This window comes from Colobus angolensis, unplaced genomic scaffold, assembly GCF_000951035.1.
Source record: "Colobus angolensis palliatus isolate OR3802 unplaced genomic scaffold, Cang.pa_1.0 Scaffold83, whole genome shotgun sequence".
Lineage (NCBI taxonomy): Eukaryota > Metazoa > Chordata > Mammalia > Primates > Cercopithecidae > Colobus > Colobus angolensis.
Genome location: NW_012122154.1, coordinates 3,712,446 through 3,735,175, shown reverse-complemented (window position 1 = coordinate 3,735,175; position 22,730 = coordinate 3,712,446). Strand labels below are relative to the sequence as shown.

Sequence of the window (22,730 nt, the reverse complement as noted above, 5' to 3'; positions counted from 1 at the left end):
TTTTTTTTTTTTTTTTTTTCTGGCGGTCGTGGTGGCGACTCACGGGAGAGACATTTCTATTTAGTTGTTTCTCCGTAGGAAGTACCGATGCCACACTTCAGGTAGTGACAGAAAACATTTGGAGAGCTGGGCACTGTTTGTGCATGCCTGTAATCCCAGTTACTTGGGAGGCTGAGGCAGGAGGATTGCTTGAGCACAGGAGTTTGAGTCTGGCCTAGGCAACATAGTGAGACCCTGGTCCTCTAAGAATATATATATATACACAAAATATAAAAATAAATTTAAAAACTCTTGGAGCACTGGTTCTCTTTCTTTTCCACCCTCAGCCCAGTTCTGTCACCTTGGCTGCAAGGAAAGTTTGCATGGGTTTTTGTTTGTTTGTTTGTTTCTGTTTTAGACAGAGTTTCACTCTTGTTGCCCAGGCTGGAGTGCAGTGGTGCCATCTTGGCTCACTGCAACCTCCACCTCCCGGGTTCAAGCGATTCTCCTGCCTCAGCTTCCCGAGTAGCTAGGATTACAGGCATGCGCCACCACGCCTGGCTAATTTTGTATTTTTAGTAGAGATGGGGGTTTCTCCACATTGGTCAGGCTGGTCTTGAACTCCCAACCTCAGGTGATCTGCCTGCCTCAGCCTCCCAAAGTGCTGGGATTAACAGGCATGAGCCACCACACCTGGCCCTTTGCATGGGTTTGGTTGTTCCTCAGACCGTGGCCTCCTGGGTGTATGGTGGAAGGCCTGCCTGATAAGAGGCTGGTGGGAAATGCAGGAGAGGGGCCTACAAGGCTTGTGTTCAGAGGGAGTCTGCATGAGAAAGTACAGGTACTGCCTGAAGCTGCTCCAGCGCTTCAGTGCCCAGCGGTGGCATATGCAAGTCCTGACTCTGCCCTTCTTCTGCTAAGATTCTCCTTCACCCTCACTCCCCCAGCCCCGACAAGGGGTTGGTTAATTAGTACAGCATAAGGGGTATGTACAGAAGGAAGCGTTTATCTCTGTGATGATAACCACTGCATATCTGGTTCAACTTCAAGGCTTAAGGATGGAGAGTTTCCACACATAAATTTTTTTCTGGAATTGATGGGCCCCAATCTAGGCTCAGAATGCCACAAAGAAAGTGCCTTTGTGAGTGGTCACCTTACTCAGAAAACTAACCTCAGAAGAACAGAAATCATGCAGCAAATTAATTAGTCACAGGAAAAAGGAGGATCATATCTATAAAAAGAGTCCCCAGGCTGGTGGAATGGGCCTTGGTTTCACAATCTTGAGATGCAAATGGTGGTCTCAGGTTGGGCACAGTGGCTCACTTACGCCTGTAATCCCAGCACTTTGGGAGGCCGAGGCGAGCAGATCCCCTGAGGTCAGGAGTTCGAGACTGGCCTGGCCAACATGGTGAAACTCTGTCTCTACTAAAAATACAAAAATTAGCCGGCCGTAGTGGTGGGCACCTGTAATCCTAGCTACTCGGGATGCGGAGGCAGGAGAATTGCTTGAACCTGGGAGGCGGAGGTTGCAGTGAGCCGAGATCGTGTCACTGCACTCCAGCCTGGACAAGAGCGAGACTCTGTCTCAAAACAAAACAAAACAAAACAAAACAAAAAAAGTTGGTGTCCTCTGCAAAGACTTGAACAGTAATCTAGTGGAAAGGCTTCCTTTCCCTTGTTTCCTCTTCTACTAATCCCTGCTTCCAAATTCTCTTTCTCTTGTCCCTTGAAGAACCAACACGATGTGTGATATTTCAAGAACATAATGAGCAACTTCTCTTTCACAAAGGGAATAAGCAATCTGGCATAGCTTGGAGTCTAGTATTACGGAAATACGGTGATATACTGAAGACTACACACCAAAATACATCCATTCCTTTAGCTGAAGTCTCAAACATGTTGGGACTGTTGCCATGGAATTTCATAAAACCTTTTTTCCTGAGACAGACGCCATGCCACAAAGAAGGATAAGCCATTTGTGCAGTCTGAGGTGGAACATTTTAATTACTGGCAGCACATAGATGAGTTGAGTTGGAGCCGAATGCATAAGCCCTTTAGAAATAAAACGCTAATCTACCAGGAATTTGGGATTCTTGGCTCTGGTAGAAATGTTCACAAAGCTGACTCTTAATTTGTAAATAGGCTCCATGAAGTTGTCCCTGGAAGCAGAATTTATTTCCCCTAACATAATTTCTTAAAAAGGAAAAAAAAAAAAAAAAAAAGGCTTTGGCAAACAGCTGCATGTGCCAATTTGTGTGTACGCTTTGGGGCAAGATCAAAATACCTTTCTGTTTTTTGTTCCTCTCCACCACCTTCTTCACATTCACAACTCAGTGGTTAAAGGAAAAACTTAACACACCATTTTCATACCAAAGGAATGTGAAACGTGTATTCATATAAATACTCCTCTGCTTAATATCCATACATTAGGAGGTTTAAAAAATAACTTGTGGTTACTGCATAATCACATAAGAATTAAAGCTAGAAGGGACCTAAGAGAACGTTTAAGTCCAATTCCTATTTTATGGATGAGGAAACTGAGTTTTTTTTGTCTCTGTTTTTTTTGTTTTGTTTTGTTTGAGACACGGTCTCACTGTGTCGCCCAGGCTGGAGTGCAGTAGTGCGATCTCTGCTCACCACAACCTCCGCCTCCCAGGCTCAAGCGATTCTCCTGCCTCAGCCTCCCGAGTAGCTGGGATTACAGGCATGTGCCACTACTGCCCAGCTAATTTTTGTATTTTTAGTAGAGACAGGGTTTCACCATGTGGGCCAGGCTGGTCTCAAACTCCTGACCTCAAATGATGCACCTGCCTTGGTCTCCCAAAGTGTTGAGATTACAGGTGTGAGCCACCGAGCCTGGCCAGAAACTGAGTTTTAAGAGTTAAATGAGGATGGGTGTGGTGGTTCACACCTGTAATCCCAGCACTTTTAGGAGGCTGAGGCGGGCTGATTGCCTGAGCCCAGGAGTTCAAGACCAGCATGGGCAACATAGTGAGATCGTATCTCTACAAAAAGAACAACATTTAGCCAGACATGGTGGTGTGCACCTGTTTTCCCAGTACTCAGGAGGCTGAGGTGGGAGGATCACTTGAGCCTGGGAGGGAGAAGCTGCAGTGAGCCATGATTGCACCACTGCACTCCAGCCTGGGCAACAGATTGAGATCCTGTCTCAAAAAAAAAAAAAAAAAAAAGGTAAATGATTTACTCAAAGTCACATAGCTAATTAGCAAACAGATTTTGTGACCTCTTATTCCAATGCTAATTTTACAATGAGAACAGCACTCCTCCTGATAGTATGTACACATTATGAGTGACAAGGATGACTTATACATCTGCAGAACCGTGATCAGACTTTCAGGAATTTTCATGGAATACAGCAATTCCATTATAAATGGGGAAAAAGGGCCGAAGCCTGTCTGATCAAGGAGAACCTCTCAATAGAGGTGTACCTCCTCACCCCATCTCGGAGCTCAGCTCCAATCTAAACACACATGGCATCTATCTCCAGTTCCTCTCCTGTGGGGAGGGGGAGGCTAAGCCATACTTTTTTGATTTTTTTTTTTTTTTTTTGGTGGAAAAAAATCATTGGCAAATTTGTTTTGGGTCTGCATCACCAAGTCTCCATGAACTCTCTGAAGAAGCTTTAGGTAGCTGTGTTTTGGTTGTTTGTTTTCTGTTGGTGCTGCCAAACCATTTCCCCTTTATAACCTTGCTCTGCCAACCTTGACCAAAGGAAAGCGATGTCATCATCCACAGTGGACACATTTCTGGAGTTTCGCTGATGGTCTATATTTAAAACCATCAGTTCTTCTGGCATAGATTTTCTCCTATAGACAATTGGTTTAGCCCAAAGCAGCTCAGCTTTTCACTGGATATGGGAGGGTAAAGGATAGAAGCAGAAGTGCCATCAGATGACATTTTAAAAAAATGTTGTGATAGGAAATGGATCTGATGCTTGGAGAATGGGGTCTTCAGTTACTCCTAACAGATACTTATTTTATGGCTGTTCTTTTACTTACTCTTAGACTGTCATTTAGATTAGGGAGATTAGATCTTAACCCTTCAGCCTGTGAAGTGCAGAAGGGTGAAGCTTCCCAGCCAGGTCAGCTGGTGAGCTCTTCCTCTTTGTGGATTTGCACGTATGACCGAAAGGCTTTTCCACACATGGTTGATATATCTCAGAAAGAATGTCTCATGTAGCACATCTCCAGGACCACTCATTCCATTGCTGTAGAAGACAATGATTACCAAATACCTTTTTGGCTCTTAAATTCCATAAAATTCAAGTCCTTGATGGGAAAACAAAGGTTTCACAAAAGTAATAATATGCTAGATCTGCAAATAATTTCTGAAGGAAGACAGTGTTTCTCTGGCTACCCGTGTGAACACAGCTAAAAATGGTATGAATAGAAGTTTGGAACTGAGTATGTTTTGAGAGCAATCTGTTAGGCGAGGTCATTGGTTTTTAGAAACGATGCTGAATACTTAGGGGCAATCCCTGAGACCAGATGATCATTTCAGCAGGGCTCTGTGTTCTCCTCTGGCTATGTGAGATGAGAACTCATACCGATCATGGCTTCGATATCCACACATATTACACTCGAAAGGGTCACGGAAGCCGTGGCAGCCCATGTGAATTGTGAACATCACATAATCCAGGAAGAGGACGCGGCAGTGGTCACACCGATACACATCCATCACCTCCCCTTCCTTGTTGATCACTTTGATGGAGTCTCTTGGGCAGACGGGCGGGGGCTTGAGGAGTTCGTAAGAGCGGGGAACCTCCTTCAGAAGTGGCATCCCATTGCGGGCCCGAGGCAGGACCATGTGATTTTGCTGATATATGTGATTCTGGCGTTCTTCATGGTTGCTGTCAGTGTCCGTAGAGTCGTGGCCACTATTGTTGGGAGAAAGGCCTCTCTCAGAAGGCACGCTCTTCTCTGGAAGGTGGATGCTTTTCTTTTCCAGCTCCTGAGGGGCACCGTTTGGCATCTCAGCCCGGGTGAGGGCTATGGGATACATGCTGCTGATAACTGGAACCATCTCCGAGGTGGGCGCGGGCGGTGTCTGGACCAAGGGGCGCAGGGCTTCAGCGCCGAGATAGCTGATGGCATTATTGATGGCTTGGTCCATCATGCGGGTCTGTATGAGCTCACTCTCTTTCTCATACATGTAACTCGAATTATAGTTGACATCAAAGCAGTGGCGCTTCTCACCTGGAACAAGTGACAGAAAGGGTTACAAAGGGAACACTGTCAAGGCAGAGAGTTTGTAAATATTTTCTAGAGACCTCAGAAAGGGAGGAAAGTTAAGCTGCCTGCTGCTCAAGAAGACCAAGCCTGGCAGAATGGTTTCCCATTGTGCTATCTCAGGGGACACTGGTTGGCAGCAACGTGTTTGGATGGTGAAAATAAAGCCAGCAGGCAGAAGGGAGGGGCAGAGATGTGGTTCCGGTGAGGCCACATGGTAAGGTATGCCCACTGTGCATGTCAGAGGGGAGCCCTCAAGAAAGGAGGGAAAGAAGCAGGACGCTAGGGTGGGGCTAGAGGGACAAGGGAGCTACCAGCCCGTGGGAGCCTGGGGCTTCTGCTATAGTTCACGATCTCTTAAGACACAGTCAACTCCCAACTCTTATTTTGCTTTTGCTTGTTATTTTCTGCCAGGAATATTAGGTAGCCAGGGGGACGGAAGTGCTGCAAAGAGTGGGGACACTCAGTCCCTCACCTCAGCAGCTTTTTAAATAGCTACAGAGATAGAGAAAATAGCTCCCCGGACTCCAACTGGCTACTCCCCAAACTCACCAGTTCTGGCTGACTGAGACTGAAGTGAAAGAGCTTCAAATGTAGAAAGTTTGAGAAAAGTTTTCTTGAGAAGAGATCATGGTCTTTGTCCCTTTCCTAAAGTGTTTTTCTCTTCCTTTGCTTGGCAAGTATATCTCTGATACACATGTGATCATTAGGGTCTATCTCACACTTAACTGAAAAAATATACTTGTGGTCACCCTCTCCTACTTCTCATGTCAAACTGCTGAGAAGTTTTGAAAACAGAGTTTAGCCACCTTTGGGGCGTGTGGGTGTTGTGTGTTAGAAAACAGAGGCTCTCTGGTCACAGGGAAGGCAGGGATGGGGGCTGCAGTGAGGGCAGATGTGCTCAGTGGTGAGTGGTGGGGAGAGGGGACAGAAAGCGAGGAAGGGGAGCCGAGTGCTGGAGGTGAGGCTGAGGTCACTGTTGAGCCTCTCCATTCTGTTAGCTTGGATTCTGGAGAGATTTGCTAAACCATATCCTTCTGTAATGTTTCCTAGGCATGTTGAGATTCCAAAATGTGTCACTGCCATACAGTAAAGGATTCAGCAATGAAAATAAAGACGAATAATAATAATAATTAAAAAAAAAAAAACAGGAGAAAACAAAAGGATTGGAAGAACCAGTTCCTATTCTTGAGGTATCTCTAATCTAGTGGATAAGAGATAAGACCTATATATATGGGACTGGAGAAAAAATATAAGTTAAAAGTTGGCCGGGTGCGGTGGCTCAGGCCTGTAATCCTAGTACTTTGGGAGGCCAGGGAGGGAGGATCACTTGAGCCCAGGAGTTCGAGATCAGCCCGGGCAACATGGAGAAACCCCGTCTCTACAAAAAAGTACAAAAATTAGCCAGGCACCTGTAGTCCCAGCTACTCAGGAGGCTGAGGTGGGAGGATCACCTGAGCCTGGGAGGCGGAGGTTGCAATGAGCCGAGATCATGCCACTGCTCTCCAGCCTGGGTGGCAGGGTGAGATCAAAAAAAAAAAAAAAAACAAACAAACTTGTAAAAGGACTGCTTTGCTCTATGGAGGTCTTTGCTTTTATTCTAAATGCTCACATTTGAGGCATTTAGGCAGGGAAGTAACATGTGTTCTGTAAAAAGAATAATAAGGTAACATACAGGCACAGGCAAGACAATTTGGTATAAATTGTATTTAGGTATTAAGGGAATGCAGAAACTTCAGAAGTAGTTGGGGAAGGGAAAACATTCTTGGAAAATCTAAATTTTGAGAAGGGTCTTGATGAACTGGAAGAATTTAGATTTTCAGAGAAGGGGGAGAGGACATCCTAGTGGAGAGGGAGTGCGGGAGTGAAGGCAGAGAGGTGGGACTACACGGGACGTGCAGTAAGCGAGTCTGGCTGAAACGCGGTCAAGAAGTATGAAGTGCAGTATTTCCCAGGCTTCGCTCTTCCTTCACATTCTGCAATATTCACACACCAGGGCAGTGTGGTGGTTGAGAGAACAAACTCTGCTGTCAGATGGGCTGGGTTTGATGCTGGCTCCATTGGTCACCAGTTGTGTGACCTTGGGCAAGTCACTTAACCTGTCTGTGTTCCGTGTCCTCATGTAAAGTGAAGATAATCGTATGTACCTCACAGGGTCACTGGAAAGCACTTAGAACAGGGTCTGCCACGTGGAAAACACTTGGTGCATGCTTGGGTTTTTTTCTCTGTTTGATTTGGCTCACATTTTCTTTCTCTTTTTTTCTAAAATAAATGTGGTTTTTAAGGAAACTTTATATCACTAACATAAATGGAAAACCAGAATCACTTTCCACAAGTAGAAGATAACCGTGAAAAATGAAGACAATGAAAGAGAGCATTTCATTAAATTTTGATCGGATACTACTGTGAGTACTTGGAGACTAAGATCCCTTCCCCCTTTGTTAGAAACAGAGATTACCAAGTGTGAGATTAGTGTTAAAGACAACTGGCATCAAATTAAGTCTAAATTTTTCTCCTTAGTATACTGTGAGACTGAAAGACAACTTGAAAGAAAATTATTGTCCTGCTGTGTGGACCCAGGTTTTAAGCGCCCCGTGTGCCTGCTGGCAATTTGCATCCTACATGTGGGGAAACACTGAAAATGGGGAAACACTGAAAAAAGACAATGCACGGTAAGACAGAATGGTGGGCATTCCGAATGGCCCACTGTAGGGTGTGAATCTGAACAAAGAGCCAAGGCTACCTGCCCTTGAGAAAGGCAGGCTGTGGTTAACGTAACAGCAATGTGTAAGGCGGACCAGAACAGTGAGAAATTGGAGCCAAAAGAACCAGCTAAAAGATCTATTCCCATGAGATGAATTTGTCTTTGCATCCCCGCAAGCAGCTGACCTTAAGGCCAACCTGATAGTTTCCAGATAACTACCTGAGAGCAAAAAAAATTATGCAAAGAAAAACACCGTCTTGGAAACTCAATGAGAAGCAACAGCAGAGTAGACCTTGGCCAAAGCAATCAATGGTTTTTATTTTCAGTTTCCAGATTGGATATATCTTTGGTCAAGGCCATCTGGAAGACTGAGAACATGAAAGCCAGCTAAGGTCACAGACATTCCTTCCCTAGAACGTGACACAGAAATGATGAACTTCGGTTTCTTGGCCTTTTTAAGGTTATTGGTTATTTTCCAGTGTGGCCATCTCTATTCAACTCCCTAAATACCAGGGGTCCTTGAGAAACTTTTTCTCTTTTCACCCAACAGGCTCCAGAAGGTTTCTGGGTGGGATAGGCCCGTCGCAAATTCTGATTTTATCCTTTCTCCCAAGGGTTTGCTTTATTTAACGAGGCTGCAATTTCATAATCTATACCACCTGCAGCATATGTCAGAAAACAGCTGAGTGCTAAAATTGTAAAAGGCAAAACATTAAGAGGAAAATAAACCCCTGGATGAGTGGAAATACGTGACTAAATTCTGTAGTTAACACAGACCATTGTTCATTGTTAAGGAGACGGGGCAGCCTCAGATGTTCACGTGCATGCAACTTGCAATCATCAGATCCCCTCGTCTCCGAGTTACGGTAACTTGAGCAGTGCAGATGATTATCAGTCACCTGTAGACACGATGACTCAATGTGTATGAAACTCAGAAAGGGTAAACTACAGTAATTGAAAAGCCAACAGCTCACGTTTCTTTAGTAACACACTCATAAAAAAGGTTAGTCAAACCACAAAAGTGTAACTGCTTCCAAACCTGCACAGAGCATCTGGTCCAGCTTCTAGTCAAAATCACACCACGCCTTTGAATGATTCATGATACCAGCTTCAGGCTGAATTAGAGGTCTTCTTCCAACAAAAATACACACGGCAACAGCAAGTCCTAAGTTTAGAAACTAAGGTTGCCTGGGTGGGCCATTCCCTACCTGTGGTTCCTTTTAAAGGTGTCAATCTCTCATAGCTTGGCTTTATTAACTCTAAACTAAGAAACCACCTGACCCGAACTGATGCAATGTGGTGAGGACATATGGTTGTTGGCTTGTAAGTGCCAACTTGGAAGTACAGAATCACAGGCTAGAGCTAAAGGGGCCCTTAACTGAGCAAGTGGATTCAGAACGCTGTCTGCAGGGTTGAGGGGGAAGACCCACCACCCTAATATGTTTACTTCTGGTCTTTATATTTCACAGTACCTCACACTATGCCTTATATACAATAATCCCAATAATGATAAGTACTATTTATTGAGCCCCTGCTGTATCCACCGTGCCATCCTAGATACTTTGCATACTGCCTCATTTTACCAGCCTGTTAGGGGTTGATACCTTTTTTTTTTTTTTTTGAGACAAGGTCTTGCTCTGTCACCCAGGCTGGAGTGCAATGGTGCAATCTCGACTCACTGCAACCTCTGTCTCCCGGGTTTAAGTGATTCTCCTGCCTCAGCCTCCCAAGTAGCTGGGACTACAGGCGTGTGCCTGGCTAATTTTTGTATGATACCTTTTAAGGTATGAATTATCATCTCTTAGATGAAGAACTTAAAGCACAAACAGGTTGATGCACTTTCCAAGATTGCTCAGTTGGTGAACAGAGAACCAGGATGTAATCCAAGAGCCCACATATCCCAGTATATATGTTTGAGTGTTAACTGCTGTTTCATGGCTGCTACCTTGCCGGTGGCTGCACAGCCCCACCACCAGCAGTGACTTCGAGTTTTCTGCTGCAGTGGTTCCCACAGCAGACAGAAAGGGGGCTTAGTGGCAGCAACTGCTTTTTTCCACATGAACCAGCACATGCACTCAAGAAGTATGTGCTGCGCAGAGCTGTTATGATGTCTATAAAGTACTTAACAGTGCCAGGCATGTGTGAGCACTCTATTCTCATTATTTGCTTAGCACCATGTTGGGTGATTTGAGGAATACAACACAATTGCAATCCAACAGAGGAGATGCAGCATTTACACCATTTCATGACAAATCAGTATCCTTAATGCTACATGGTAGAACAAAACCTAGAGTAGCCAAGAGAGTGGAAAGAGAAAACTGAACTACTTCTCAAATATACCACACTTAATATGGGGCAAAGATTCATCTATTCTTTAAAGTCTCCTTGAAATCAGAGGTGGTGGTAGTGACGGTGGTGGAGACAGTCATATCTATAAGAAGAAGCAGACTAGTAAACTTGCCTGGAGTGCAGAGGGAGGATGGAGCAGAGAGAGAACACAGGGGTATGGGAATGTGGACAATGTGTGCTTTTTTTTTTTTTTGAGACAGGGTCTCACTCTGTTGCCCAGGTGGGATTGCAGTGGCGTGATCACAGCTCACTGCAGCCTCAACCTCCTGAGCTCAAGCGATACTCCCACCTCAGCCCCCCAAGTAGCTGGGACCACAGGCCCATGCCACCATGTCTGGCTAATTTTTTTTTTTTTTTTTTTTTGCAGAGACAGAGTTTCACTAGGTTGCTTGGGCTGGTCTCAAACTCCTGAGCTCAAGTGATCCTCCCGCCTTGGTCTCCTAAAGTGCTGGGATTACAGCCATGAGCCACTGTGCCTGGCCTACAATGTGTATTTTAAGGGCAGACGTGAGGGAGGGCATTCAGACAAGAGTGAAATATTACACAGAAGAGGGAGGAGGAGTTCACTGTGGCTGAAGCAAAGGACTGGTTGACTGAAATGATAAAATTAGAAGAGGTAAGTTGGAGACAGATTGTGGAGGGCTCAGAAGGCCTGACTGAATGGTTTGGATTTGATTTCACTGGCAGCCATTGAAAGGTTTTTTGAAGAGGCGGGCAAAATGATTGAACCTTTAGAAAAATAACAGAAATCCAGTATTTATAGTCACCATGATAGGGTAAGGTGAAAGATTCAGGTTTTAAGTCTTAAAGTTCTTCAGGTCACTTAAATGTGTTTGCTGCTGCGTCATATAATTTCCCACAAGTGTTCTCCCTCACTCTTACTATCAGCACACATCCAAAAGCAAATGAACAAAAAAGGCAGGAAAATGGAATATCCAATCATCATCATGGCTCTGATCTCAGCCTAAGTGAAACTAACACTTCTTGCAGGAGGTGGAAAACAGAGGGGAACCAGAGAACAAGAAGAAACAGGAAGGAGGAAAGAACAGAGAGAGCTGTGGGGGTGGCGCTGGGGAAAGCTGAGCTTGAGACCACATTTGGTTGCTGCAGAAGTCTTTGTCCTCTGTGAGACACTGGGAAGTGCTGTGTGGATGTCATCTGTTCTCATGGAGTCACCAGGGAAGACTACTTTTCTAAAGAGGATCACCCTTGAAGGAGAACAATGGCCCTTCTTCAAGGGTTTTTTTCTATCAATTTTCTTTTTTGTTTTTGAAACAGAGTCTTGCTCTGTTGCCCAGGCTGGTGCGATCTCAGCTTACTGCAACGTCTGCCTCCTGGGTTCAAGCGATTCTTGTGCCTCAGCCTCCCAAACAGCTGGGATTATAGGCACCTACCACCACACCTGGCTAATTTATGTATTTTTAGTAGAGACAGGGTTTCACCATATTGGCCAGGCTGGTCTTGAACTCCTAACCTCAAGTGATCCACCTGCTTTGGCCTCCCAAAGTGGGGAATTACAGATGTAAGCCGCTGCACCTGGTCTCTCCCACCAACTTTCAATGACCAGACTCCTCGCTGTCCAAAGCCCCCCACGTGACATGCACTACTCTTGGTCATCTCCTGGGGAAGGAAGGGCCTGGACTGCAGTGCCTTATAGGCCGAGGTCTGGCGCTACTCTGTCACCTGCAGCTGTGTCACTCCACCTCTCTGATCCTCCTTCCTTCCATGGAAGGAAGCCTTCCATGGAAAAGAGCCTCACTGGTGATTCCTAATACCCCTAAAATACTATGACATTGTAATGCTTACAGGATTATGGACATCAGGGCTTTGGGAAGGGGTTGGAAAAATACTTTTTTTCTCTTAGAAACAGGTATTAAAACTGCTTCCTGTTGCTGTTAACCAAAACAGGCAATTTCTCATTAGTTACTTCACAGGGAGATCCGATGGTTTGTTGAAGTGTCAAAACCTCATTAACATGTTTACCACAGGTGAGTGAGATCTTTTTTTCATGTTCTTTTCGATATGAAAACTTCCTTTAATAAAGTAATACATAAAACTTTTAAAATAAGGAGATGCTATGGTAACCACTTCGGTCTGAATAACATCTGTTTTTTTGGGAAAGAATAAAAATCAGGAGAAATATGCAGAAATGTAGTCATTTTTCTTCTCCATCCAAGAGAGAAATCCATTTTGAGCCAAGTATTTGAGGATGGCCTAGTTTGAAGTGTAGTCAGACAAGTTTCTAACAGGAGAACAAGATTCAGAGAAAGGAAATCCCCAAAAGGACAGTATGTGCAAAGGAATGTCTTCTTGTCCTTTGAAAACAACAACTTAAACAGAATTATTCGGACAGTGTAAAGATGGTGATTCCCGATGGACGTGTGTCCATTTTTTTTCCCATTTGAAACAAAGCCATACAAAATTTCTTGGAGAATTAGAAAAAAAAATTATTTTTCTCCAACTTGAGAGCATGTTTGTGTCTCAAAATACATTTAGACTTGATCCAATCTGTCCCTCTTCCCCAGTTCATCTCTAACGGATGCAAAGTGTTCCCTACTGGTAATTATCTCCAGCCTGCCTGAGATAGAAGCGGGCTGACCTGATGGTCTAATTTCACCTTTACCCTCACAGTTCAAGAGGTCAGGGAAGTCAAGGCTGGTCTGAGTGCTGTGCAAGTGTCAGCAAGGATTAAAGGGAATGACTCATTCTTCCTTCACACCTTACCCATTGCCATTACCCTGGCAGCTGAATCTTCAAAAAACAGTGCCTTGGAGAGGAAATACAGGAGAAAGGAGAGAAGAGGAGAAGAGGAGGAGAGTAGGGAAGAGGAGGGGAGGGAAGGAGAGGGAAGAGGACAGGAGAGGAGAGGTGAGGCGAGGCAAGGGGAGATGGAGAGAAAACAGTAGCCCCACGTTTTACATCACTTCATCTCATACACTGCACAGTGTCACAGATAATGGTCATTTTTCCCTCCGTTGACATTACTATTTTCTATCACAAAGGTTTATTCAGTTAAATAATTTAAGGGGTTTCTTTTATTTTTATTTTTAAAAAAACTTTCAAACAAAGGTTTAGGATACAAGTTAATGCAAGAAGATTAGAACAGCGCCCAAGAACAAGAATACCATATATATGACAGGAACTCTTAACCTTCTGTATGATGAATGAATGGACGAAAGAGTGAATGAACAAGTAGTACTGCCCTAAGTAAAACACATGAATCTCGGGCTAATGCAACTGTGTTTTAGATTCTCAGATTTATACCATCTTCCTAAAAAAAAAAAAAAGACCCTAAAAACCTAGGATATGGTGTATAGCATAAACACCATGTCTGTATTGCCTTGAGAAAAAGGTTATCTGAAGTTACACACACGGGCTTTCTAAACACACAGTGGTATCAATAGTTGCTGCCTTTTATTTCTTTTCTAATTAATCTCACAGACTTGCACATGGGAGGAACCTTCCTGGTCACTTCATCACCTGTTCAGTCTCCTCATTTCACAGATGAGTAAAGAGAGCCCCAGAAAGGTTATGTGATTTGTCTAAACACACAGTTAAGAAATGACAGAGCTAGGATCAGAACCTGGGTCTTTTAGCTTCTAATCCAGTACTCTTCTTATTGCACTACACCACAATTTACCAAAAAAAAAAAAAAAAATTCCCCCAGTTATTCTGGGCCCTGAAGCCCTGAAGTTGCTACTTCAGCTCAATCAAGAGCTAACTCTCCTAGGTTTCTGATCCAGCACAGAGAGAATGCGATGGTTCAGAAGATGAGAGAAATCAGCACCTACGAGATCAGCATCTCTCACAAGTCTGGAAGTGGTGAAGTGAAAATCCTCTGGGTTGCAATAGTAGCAAACAAATGAAACAGATCCCCGAGGCAGCAGGAAAAATGGCGTGAATTTGCACATAGGAAGCATGCTGTATTTTTGAACCCATGAAATACCAAAGCAACTTTAATTATGTTAAGTAGGGCTTTAGTTAAACTATAGGTTTGGGGCAACTGTAAATATTAGGGACTGTCTCTCAAACTTAGTTCTCTTAGACCAAAATGCATTGACCACAACTGGATTGAAATTAAGTTGTGGCCAGGAGTGGTGACTCATGCCTGTAATCCCAGCACTTTGGGAGGCGGAGGTGGGTGGATCACTTGAGGTCCGGAGTTCAAGACCAGCCTGAACAACATGGAGAAACCCTGTCTCTACTAAAAATACAAAATTAGTTGGGCATGGTGGTGCATGCCTGTAATCCCAGCTACTTGGGAGGCTGAGGAAGGAAAATCACTTGAACCCAGGGGGCAGAGGTTGCCGTGAGCCAAGATCGTGCCATTGTACTCTAGCCTGGGCAACAAGAGTGAAACTCTGTCACAACAACAACAAAAAAAAAAAGAAAAAGAAAGAAAGAAATTAAGTCTCTTTACATTTTTTTCTTGCCCAGCTCTCCCTGTGATGTCCCTCCTCATGTCGGCTTCAGTCATTTCTAGAGTCAAAACTTACTCCAGACCAGCCTGGGTAACATAAGGAGACTTCATCTCTACAAAAAGTTTAAAAATTAGCTGAGCCTGGTGGTGCGTGCCCATAGTTCCAGCTACTTGGGAGGCTGCGGTAAGAGGATTCCTTGAGCCCAGGGGTTCGAGGCTATGACTGCATCACTGTACACTAGCCTAGGCCGAAGAGTGAGACCCCATCTCAAAACAAAACCCACAACTTTCTCCAAATTAAAATACACTCAGAATAATGAGGCAAGCTTTCTTTTGTACTCCAGTCAGAACCTCTTCACATAAGTAAAGCCCAAAAGATACATGGGCAATGTTTTAGATAATGTCTTAAACTCACCATTTGTTTACTGTGCCTGAACTCTAAATGGAAGTCACTACATGTGCCCCTGACATGTTTCACCAAGGGGAGGGAGGACAGCAAGGAGGAGGGGATCTCCCTCAACTGAAATATACCAACTTTCCTCCGACACAATTTATTCTTAAAGTCACTAAAAGTGCACAAAAACCTTTCAGCTAGTCAAAACAAAATAAATAGGCAGAAATACCAAATTAGGTAATTTTGAAATATATGGGTTCTTTCAATATACCTCTATAATTCACATAGAATGTTTGCTTGTAAAAACATTATCTATACCAGAATCAAATTTAGTCAGATTTAAAAACCAGGCAGGCAACTTATTATCTGTAAGAGCTATTGAGAAGAATAAATACAAAAGGACTGAAATAAAAAATCAACAGCTGCAAGCAGCTTTGGAAAGAGAGACTGAGACAGGTTTCTAAAATATTACTGATGTTGAGGGAGGTCTATTTTCATGTGATAACTATTTTTGTTCAATATCACCAACTTTCAATTGATAGCAAAATGGGTACATTCAATTTCAGTTGTCTACCTCACAAATACAAATCTATTTTAAATATCGTGGTCACATTTATGTAAACATCTGGGAGAGTTCAGCAAAATATCTCTGCCATTTGGAGGTCCTAACACTTCATGAACATAATTATTTCGTAGCCATCTCATCCTGCTGTATTTTTTGACAATGTGAAAACCAATGGCATAAAAATTAACTCCAGTAAGACAAATGATTAAATCAAACCTTGTTATTTAAATCTATGTTTGCCCAACCACTTTCCCTTAAAGCCAATTCTCAATCAAATTCAAGAAAATATGGCAATATGTTTTAGAGCATGAAAAAAGTTTGAGCATGCTAACGAACCAACTTGTAAAATATAATTACAAAAGATTACAAAAATGCTATCTTGAACATCTTACTGGTATAAATTACATAAACTCTCTCATGCAACATATGTCATTCAGAGTAAAGAGGAAGGAACAGGATTTTAAACATCACATCCATTTAGGAAATTATATATCAAATACTCCAATCTTCTGTCATGATGATGCTTTAGTTAATATCTTTTATTCCATTTTCTAGAGCTATCAAAATGAACCACGAAGAATAAAAGTACACAATGAAAAACTAATTATTTTAACAGAGGTTAAGTCAGGAAGGGACTTGTGTAGCAAGCATCCTATGTTATTTCATTCAAACTATCTGCTAACAGCAGCAGGAAAAAGCTTTGTATTCTTACCAATGAATTTCTGAGGCATTGAGCTTTTTCGTTTTGCCACATTGCTTGCTAATCTGTCCAGTACGAGAGCTCTTTCACTTCCCATCTCTGCTTTGATGTGTCTTGCCTCCGCACTTGCTGGTTTGGAAAAATATAAAAAGAAGAGAGAAAAGAACACATTGGTACATGGGGGGAAAAGGAAATAAACTGGAAGGAGAAGGGTCCGAAGTTGGATGCACACTCTATTGTTGTTACCTGTTATAACTGCTCAGATTCTTGCCTGGGGTACCTGCTGTGGTCAGTGAAGCCGATACCAGGGCACATTCAAATCTTGCAGTCTTATGCCGAGATGGGAAAGCTCGACCCATCCCCAACCAGTACCTTCATTAGCAAGAGGAAGTATTAAATAAACAGCCTGGACGTGGTTGGTTGCAAAAAGACAGATAGATGGAGATCTTCTAACCCCCGATCAGCCTTCTTTCTGATTCTGAGTAACTGCGTGTGACACCTGCAGACTGATATAATTCTTCTTAACAACTTTGAAAAAAAAAAGCATGGTGCCCCAGATTTACTGCTCTGTTTATTAACAGCACTTTTGAAAACAGATACACTCACACAGATAGCAAGACATCTACTCAGTGATTTGTGTATTGAAATTCTGAGTGGTTTCTTTCTTTTTCTTTTTCTTTTTTTTTTTCAGCACGCTTCTCTCAGTTCCTATCTTTCATATTCTGTTTCTCTGTGCTCTGTATTATATGTTACATATGCTCTTCCCATTTGAAAATAGTCTCAGTTAAAATTTCCCTAAGCAACACTTCTGCCTTGAAATTAAAGAACAATTTGTATAACGCATCTCTATTGAATTTCTAATACAAATGTGAATAAAAACTGCCTATGGGCCGGGCGCAGTGGCTCATGCCTGTAATCCCAGCACTTTGGGAGGCAGAGGTGGGCGGATCACCTGAGGTCGGAGTTCGAGACCAGCCTCAGGAACCTGGAGAAACCCTGTCTCTACTAAAAATACAAAATTAGCCTGGCATGGTGGTGCATGCCTGTAATCCCAGCTACTCGGGAGGCTGAGGCAGGAGAATGGCTTGAATCTGGGAGGCAGAGGTTGCAGTGAGCCGAGATGGCACCATTGCACTCCAGCCTGGGCAACAAGGGCAAAACTCTGTCTCAAAAAACAAAGAAACAAACAAACGAAACACAAAAAATCCTGCCTATGAATGTGGGCTAATTGCCCATCCACAAATAGACCTGTGAGTAGTGTAGGCCTGTGGTTCTCAGACCTGGCTGCACATTAGAATCACCTGAATAGCATGTAAGAAATACCTATGCCCAGGCCCCACTTCAGATCAATTACATCAGGATTTCTGGTACAGGGGCCTAGGCAAGAATATTTTAAAGCTCCCCAGGTGATTTGAAAATGCAGCCAGAATTGAGAACTACTAGAAGAGTATATAAATAGTGGCAATATCTAATAGACTAAAATAGTAAACTGTAATCAATATAATTTACCTCAATTCAGCAGGCAGTGCCCAAATTTATGTCTAAAGTTCAAAGAGGGCTGGGCGAGGTGGCTCACACCTGTAATCCCAGCACGCTGGGAGGCCGAGGTGGGCAGATCACCTGAGGTCGGGAGTTTGTGACCAGCCTGACCAACATGGAGAAACCCTATCTCTACTAAAAATACAAATAATTAGCCAGGTGTGGCGACAAATGCCTGTAATCCCAGCTCTCGGGAGGCTGAGGCAAGAGAATTGCTTGAACCCAAGAGGCGGAGGTTGCAGTGAGCTGAGATTGCACCATTGCACTCCAGCCTGGGCAACAAGAGCAAAACTCTATCTCCAAAAATTAAATAAATAAATAAAATAAAGTTCAAAGAGATACTAGCTGCTCTAAATACAAGGCTTGACATTTTAACACATGATGCTAGCCTGAGCCAGAGATCAGCAAACTTTTTCTATAAAGGGCCAGACAGTAAATTTTAAAAATTTGTCAGACACATACAGTCTCTATGTTATGTTTTGGTTTGGTTTTGTTTTTCTGTTCCACAGCCTTTTAAAAACATAAAAACCCCTGTACACAAACAGGCCACTGGCTGCCCTTGCCTAGAGTGCCACAGTTTGCCCACACCTGCCCTGGGCAAACATATTGTGATGCTGTAAACATCTGTCTCTGTTTTCTCAAAAACACCTCAGGAGATCCAAACTAAAATGAACTATCCATACATTTCTATTATGTCTAAGGAAGAATAAATTGAAATTAGTTTAAGGGATTAGAGTAAAAAGCAAGTAGTGGCTGGCACAATGGCTCACCCCTGTAATCCCAGTGCTTTCGGAGACTGAGGCAGGAGGATTGCTTGAGGCCAGGAGTCGCGACCAGCCTGGGCAATATAGCAAGATCCTGTTTCTACAAAAAGTAATTTAAAAAAATTACCCGGGCATGTTGGCATGCACCTGTAGTCCTAGCGACTTGGGAGACTGAGGTGGGAGGGTTCCTTGAGCCCAGGGGTTTGAGGTTACAGTGAACCATTAAAGGTAACTGCAAAGACCGCAATTACTTTTGCACCAACCTAATAGTGCCACTGCACTCCAGCCTGAATGACAGAGTGAGACTCTGTCTAAAAAGAAAACAAGCCCCAAAGTATTAAATATTTCTAATTTTATTGGTGGCATTAAAAACCTGTATGTTAGTCATTATACAATACATTATAAAGCTCAGTTTTCATTAGTTAATTAATTAATTAATTTATTTATTTATTTTTGAGACGGAGTCTCGCTCTGTCGCCCAGGCTGGAGTGCAGTGGCCAGATCTCAGCTCACTGCAAGCTCTGCCTCCCGGGTTCACGCCATTCTCCTGCCTCAGCCTCCTGAGTAGCTGGGACTACAGGCGCCCGCCACCTCGCCCGGCTAGTTTTTTGTGTTTTTAGTAGAGACGGGGTTTCACCATGTTAGCCAGGATGGTCTTGATCTCCTGACCTCGTGATCCGCCCGTCTCGGCCTCCCAAAGTGCTGGGATTACAGGCTTGAGCCACCGCCCGGCCTAGTTAATTTATTTACTTGTTTTTGAAACAGGGTCTCAACTCTGTCACCCAGGGTGGAGTGCAGTGGCAAGATCACAGCTCACTGCAGGCTAAACCTCCTGGGCTCAAGTAATCCTACCTCAGCTTCCAAAGTAGCTGGAACTACAGTCTAAAGCCACCATGCCTGGCTAATTTAAAAAAAAAAATTATTAGTCTCAATATATTGCTCAGGCTGGTCTCCAACTCTTGGCCTCAGGCAGTCCTCCCACTTCAGCCTCCCAAAGTGTTGGGATTACAGGCGTGAGCCACTGCACCCAGCCAAAGCTCAGCTTTTTTTTTTTTTTTTTCCGGAATAAAATAAAATCTGGCTTTGCCAGGTGTGATGGCACTAGCCCATCGTCCCAGCTACTCAGGAGGCTGAGGTGAGAGCATGGCTTAAGCCTAGGAGTTCAAGTTCAGCTTGGGCAACACAGTGAGATCCCATCTCTTAAAAAGAAAAAGAAATCCAGCTTCAAAAAATGAGAAAGAGAAGAGGATGATAATAGTGTGATAATAATGACAATATTTACTAGACAGTGAGTTTCTTGTCAAAAATAATTCTAGGCTCTAAAGAAATGAATCATAGCCTTCAGTGAAGCTATTAACAACTGTTTGTGTAAATGAAAACAGTAAGGGTCAGAACAGGAGGCCTGAGTGGCTTTTGGGCTAGTGCGCAAGTACTCAATTGACTCCGGCTGACCAGCAGTTGTAAATAACGGGCACTTCAGCCACAAGACACTGCTATTGAGTGAAGTGGGTCAAATTCTGTCCAGCACAGGGATAGGTTTAAATGACCAAACAGGAAATTATTTATATATATTATTTCCTTTCACACAAAACCACCACCAGATGTGGCACTACCCAGAGCCCTAAGAGCAGAGACATGAAAGACAAAGCTTGGAATTTGCAGTAAGTTCCTGGGGCTGTTAGAAGGAGACTTTTTTCTTAGAATCAGGGGAGAGGTAGCTAAGTTTGTGCTTTGACTAGGAACATTCATCCTGGTTCCAGCAATTTTGAGAAGGTTAAATCTAAGTAAGCCTCCCCTCAACCCTGTAGTTATCAACAAAAAGATTTATAGTGAAAAAAGAATGAAAAACAGTATTCTGGGAATGTTTACCTTTTATGCCCATTTTACCATTGTTCTCATTACTTTCCTGTGGTCCCTCCTCTCACTGCCAAATCATTACCCGGGAATCACCCCAAGCATGGTGCTACCCATCTAGTTTTCCCATTTGTTTCTCAACAGTCGCTGTCTACATTTTACCGAAGTCAATGTCAATTACAACAAGCAGCCTTCTGAGGACACGTAATCAACATCCTCTATTTGGGAGGATGCTGAAGTGTGGACACATTGACCTAAATAACTGTAATTAGGGCAGGTCACTAAATGGCAGACTTTTGAGATAACATCACCTTTTATTCCTCGTTACCCACCAAACTGGTCTTGAGAGTCATTTCCAGATAAACATTACTCTGTAAATCAGTGACCAAATGCCTGACATTTAAAAACATAAAATTCTGCAGTGTTCATGGATGGGCATATTTGAGGCACAGGTGGAGACTTTCCCATTTCCACAACTCCGATGAGATTGAAAGAAATCCTCTGAAACGAATCTAGAGGACTCCTGTTCACCCACACCCTCTTTCTGGGTCATTCACTCAAAATATTAACTACAAGAGCTCCACCCTCATTGTACATGTGAACACACTCCAGTGATTCCGTTAATCTTCACTGAACTAACCTTGTTTTCTAGTTGGTAAGTTAGGCAAAGGCTAGTTTTCAATTGAAGATGGCATTCTCATTTTCTTTCCTAAACTGCTAGTCTTTTGCCTCACACTCGTTGAAGAGCTGATGCACGAAACTATAAAATGAGCGCTCTTTGAAACACAGAGAGCCAGGTGCCATGGCTTGCGCCTGTAATCCAGCACTTTGGGAGGCCGAGGCGGGAGGATTGCTTGAGCCCCAGGGAGCTATGATCTTGCCACTGCACTCCAGTGTGAGGAACAGAGTGAGCCCTGTCTCTAAACAACAACAACAATAACAACAACACACACACACACATCACACATACACAAAGAAATGCTTTGTAACTGGTCAAGCTCTTTGGGATTACTGAGTGGTTTAAGCAGTGCACTGAAAATAAAACAAAAGAGGACTATTAGCTTTTGGTCCTTTTCTCCAACTTTAGGACCCAACTGTCTATTTATACAAACAGTCTAGACTTGTTATCTTGCTACATCATGTCTCAGAAATGTAAGTGGAGGGAAACCAGTTTGGCAAGATAGTAAGGGAACAAGATAATGGGTTTAAATGACGAAATAGGAAATCCGTTCCTGGGTGGTGTTTGGCGGTTTAATGCTGCAAGGGGTGGGTGTGGGGAATATGGAATGGCGGCAAGGAACAATTTGCACATTGGGTTCACGAGTGAGAACAGAATGAGTAGGACTGTCATTGTGGATCAAATTCCCTTCACATTGCTTGCCTACTAAATAGTAGATATACTAATTTTCATTAGAAAAGTTATTTTAAAGACGTGCTGAAAAAATAATAAAATGTAGTACAAAGTCACAATTACAGAATAAGTTACTACCTTTATTCCCTGTATAAGTCTTAATATTTGGTTTTAGTTAACCGTTTCCATGATACAATTTCTATGTGAAAGTCATTGGAGGTTTAACTATGTAATTGTACTGCGCTTTTTTGTTCAAAATCCTTCATTAGATCTTGAAGCGTTAAGTGGAGCTTAAACAAGAGGTATTGCTTCCTGTCTCTTCTATGGTGTGGTCAGTCAGTAGCTAATGGAGAGTGAAACAAAGTGGTGTTATTACGCAATAGGAATTGTCTAACAAGAGATTGGCATCAAAGACAGAGGCAGGTTCTAACAAAAAAGTTTCATAAAACTGTTGCCTTTTTGAACAAGTAAAATGAATACTACCTGTGAGATAGTATTTTCTTTTTTTTATTTTTTGAGACGGAGTCTCGCTCTGTTGCCTAGGCCAGAGTGCAGTGGCATGATCTCGGCTCACCACAACCTCTGCCTCCCGGGTTCAAGCAATTCTCCTGCCTCAGCCTCCCAAGTAGCTGGGGCAACAGGCACATGCCACCATGCCCGGCTAATTTTTGTACAGACAGGGTTTCACTATTTTGGCCAGGCTGGTCTCGAACTCCTGACCTTACGATCCACCCGCCTCGGCATCCCAAAGTGCTGGGATTACAGGTGTGAGCCACCACGCCCAGCCAGTATTGAATTTTCTTGACCTAAGTGGCCAGTGTCACATCTACTGAATAGTGTAACTATATAATGTGTAAATAGC

General features: G+C 43.3%; 1 protein-coding gene across 9 annotated transcripts in view; it reads right to left on the bottom strand.

The window, feature by feature from the left end:
• Positions 1-3,641: 3,641 nt before the first annotated feature.
• Positions 3,642-22,730, bottom strand: part of IKZF3 (IKAROS family zinc finger 3 (Aiolos)) — a 95,624-nt gene continuing 76,535 nt past the window's right edge. For 6 of the 9 annotated variants that reach the window (XM_011929874.1, XM_011929877.1, XM_011929879.1 and 3 more), the window contains 2 exons: positions 16,373-16,489; positions 3,642-5,195 (listed from right to left, as the gene is read on the bottom strand). In XM_011929874.1, the coding sequence (XP_011785264.1) occupies positions 4,492-5,195; positions 16,373-16,489 (821 nt within the window). In that variant the 3' untranslated portion in view covers positions 3,642-4,491. Of the gene's footprint in view, positions 5,196-16,372; positions 16,490-16,606; positions 16,954-22,730 lie in introns of those variants that run through there. The other 3 variants (XM_011929878.1, XM_011929882.1, XM_011929883.1) reach the window with 2 other exon arrangements.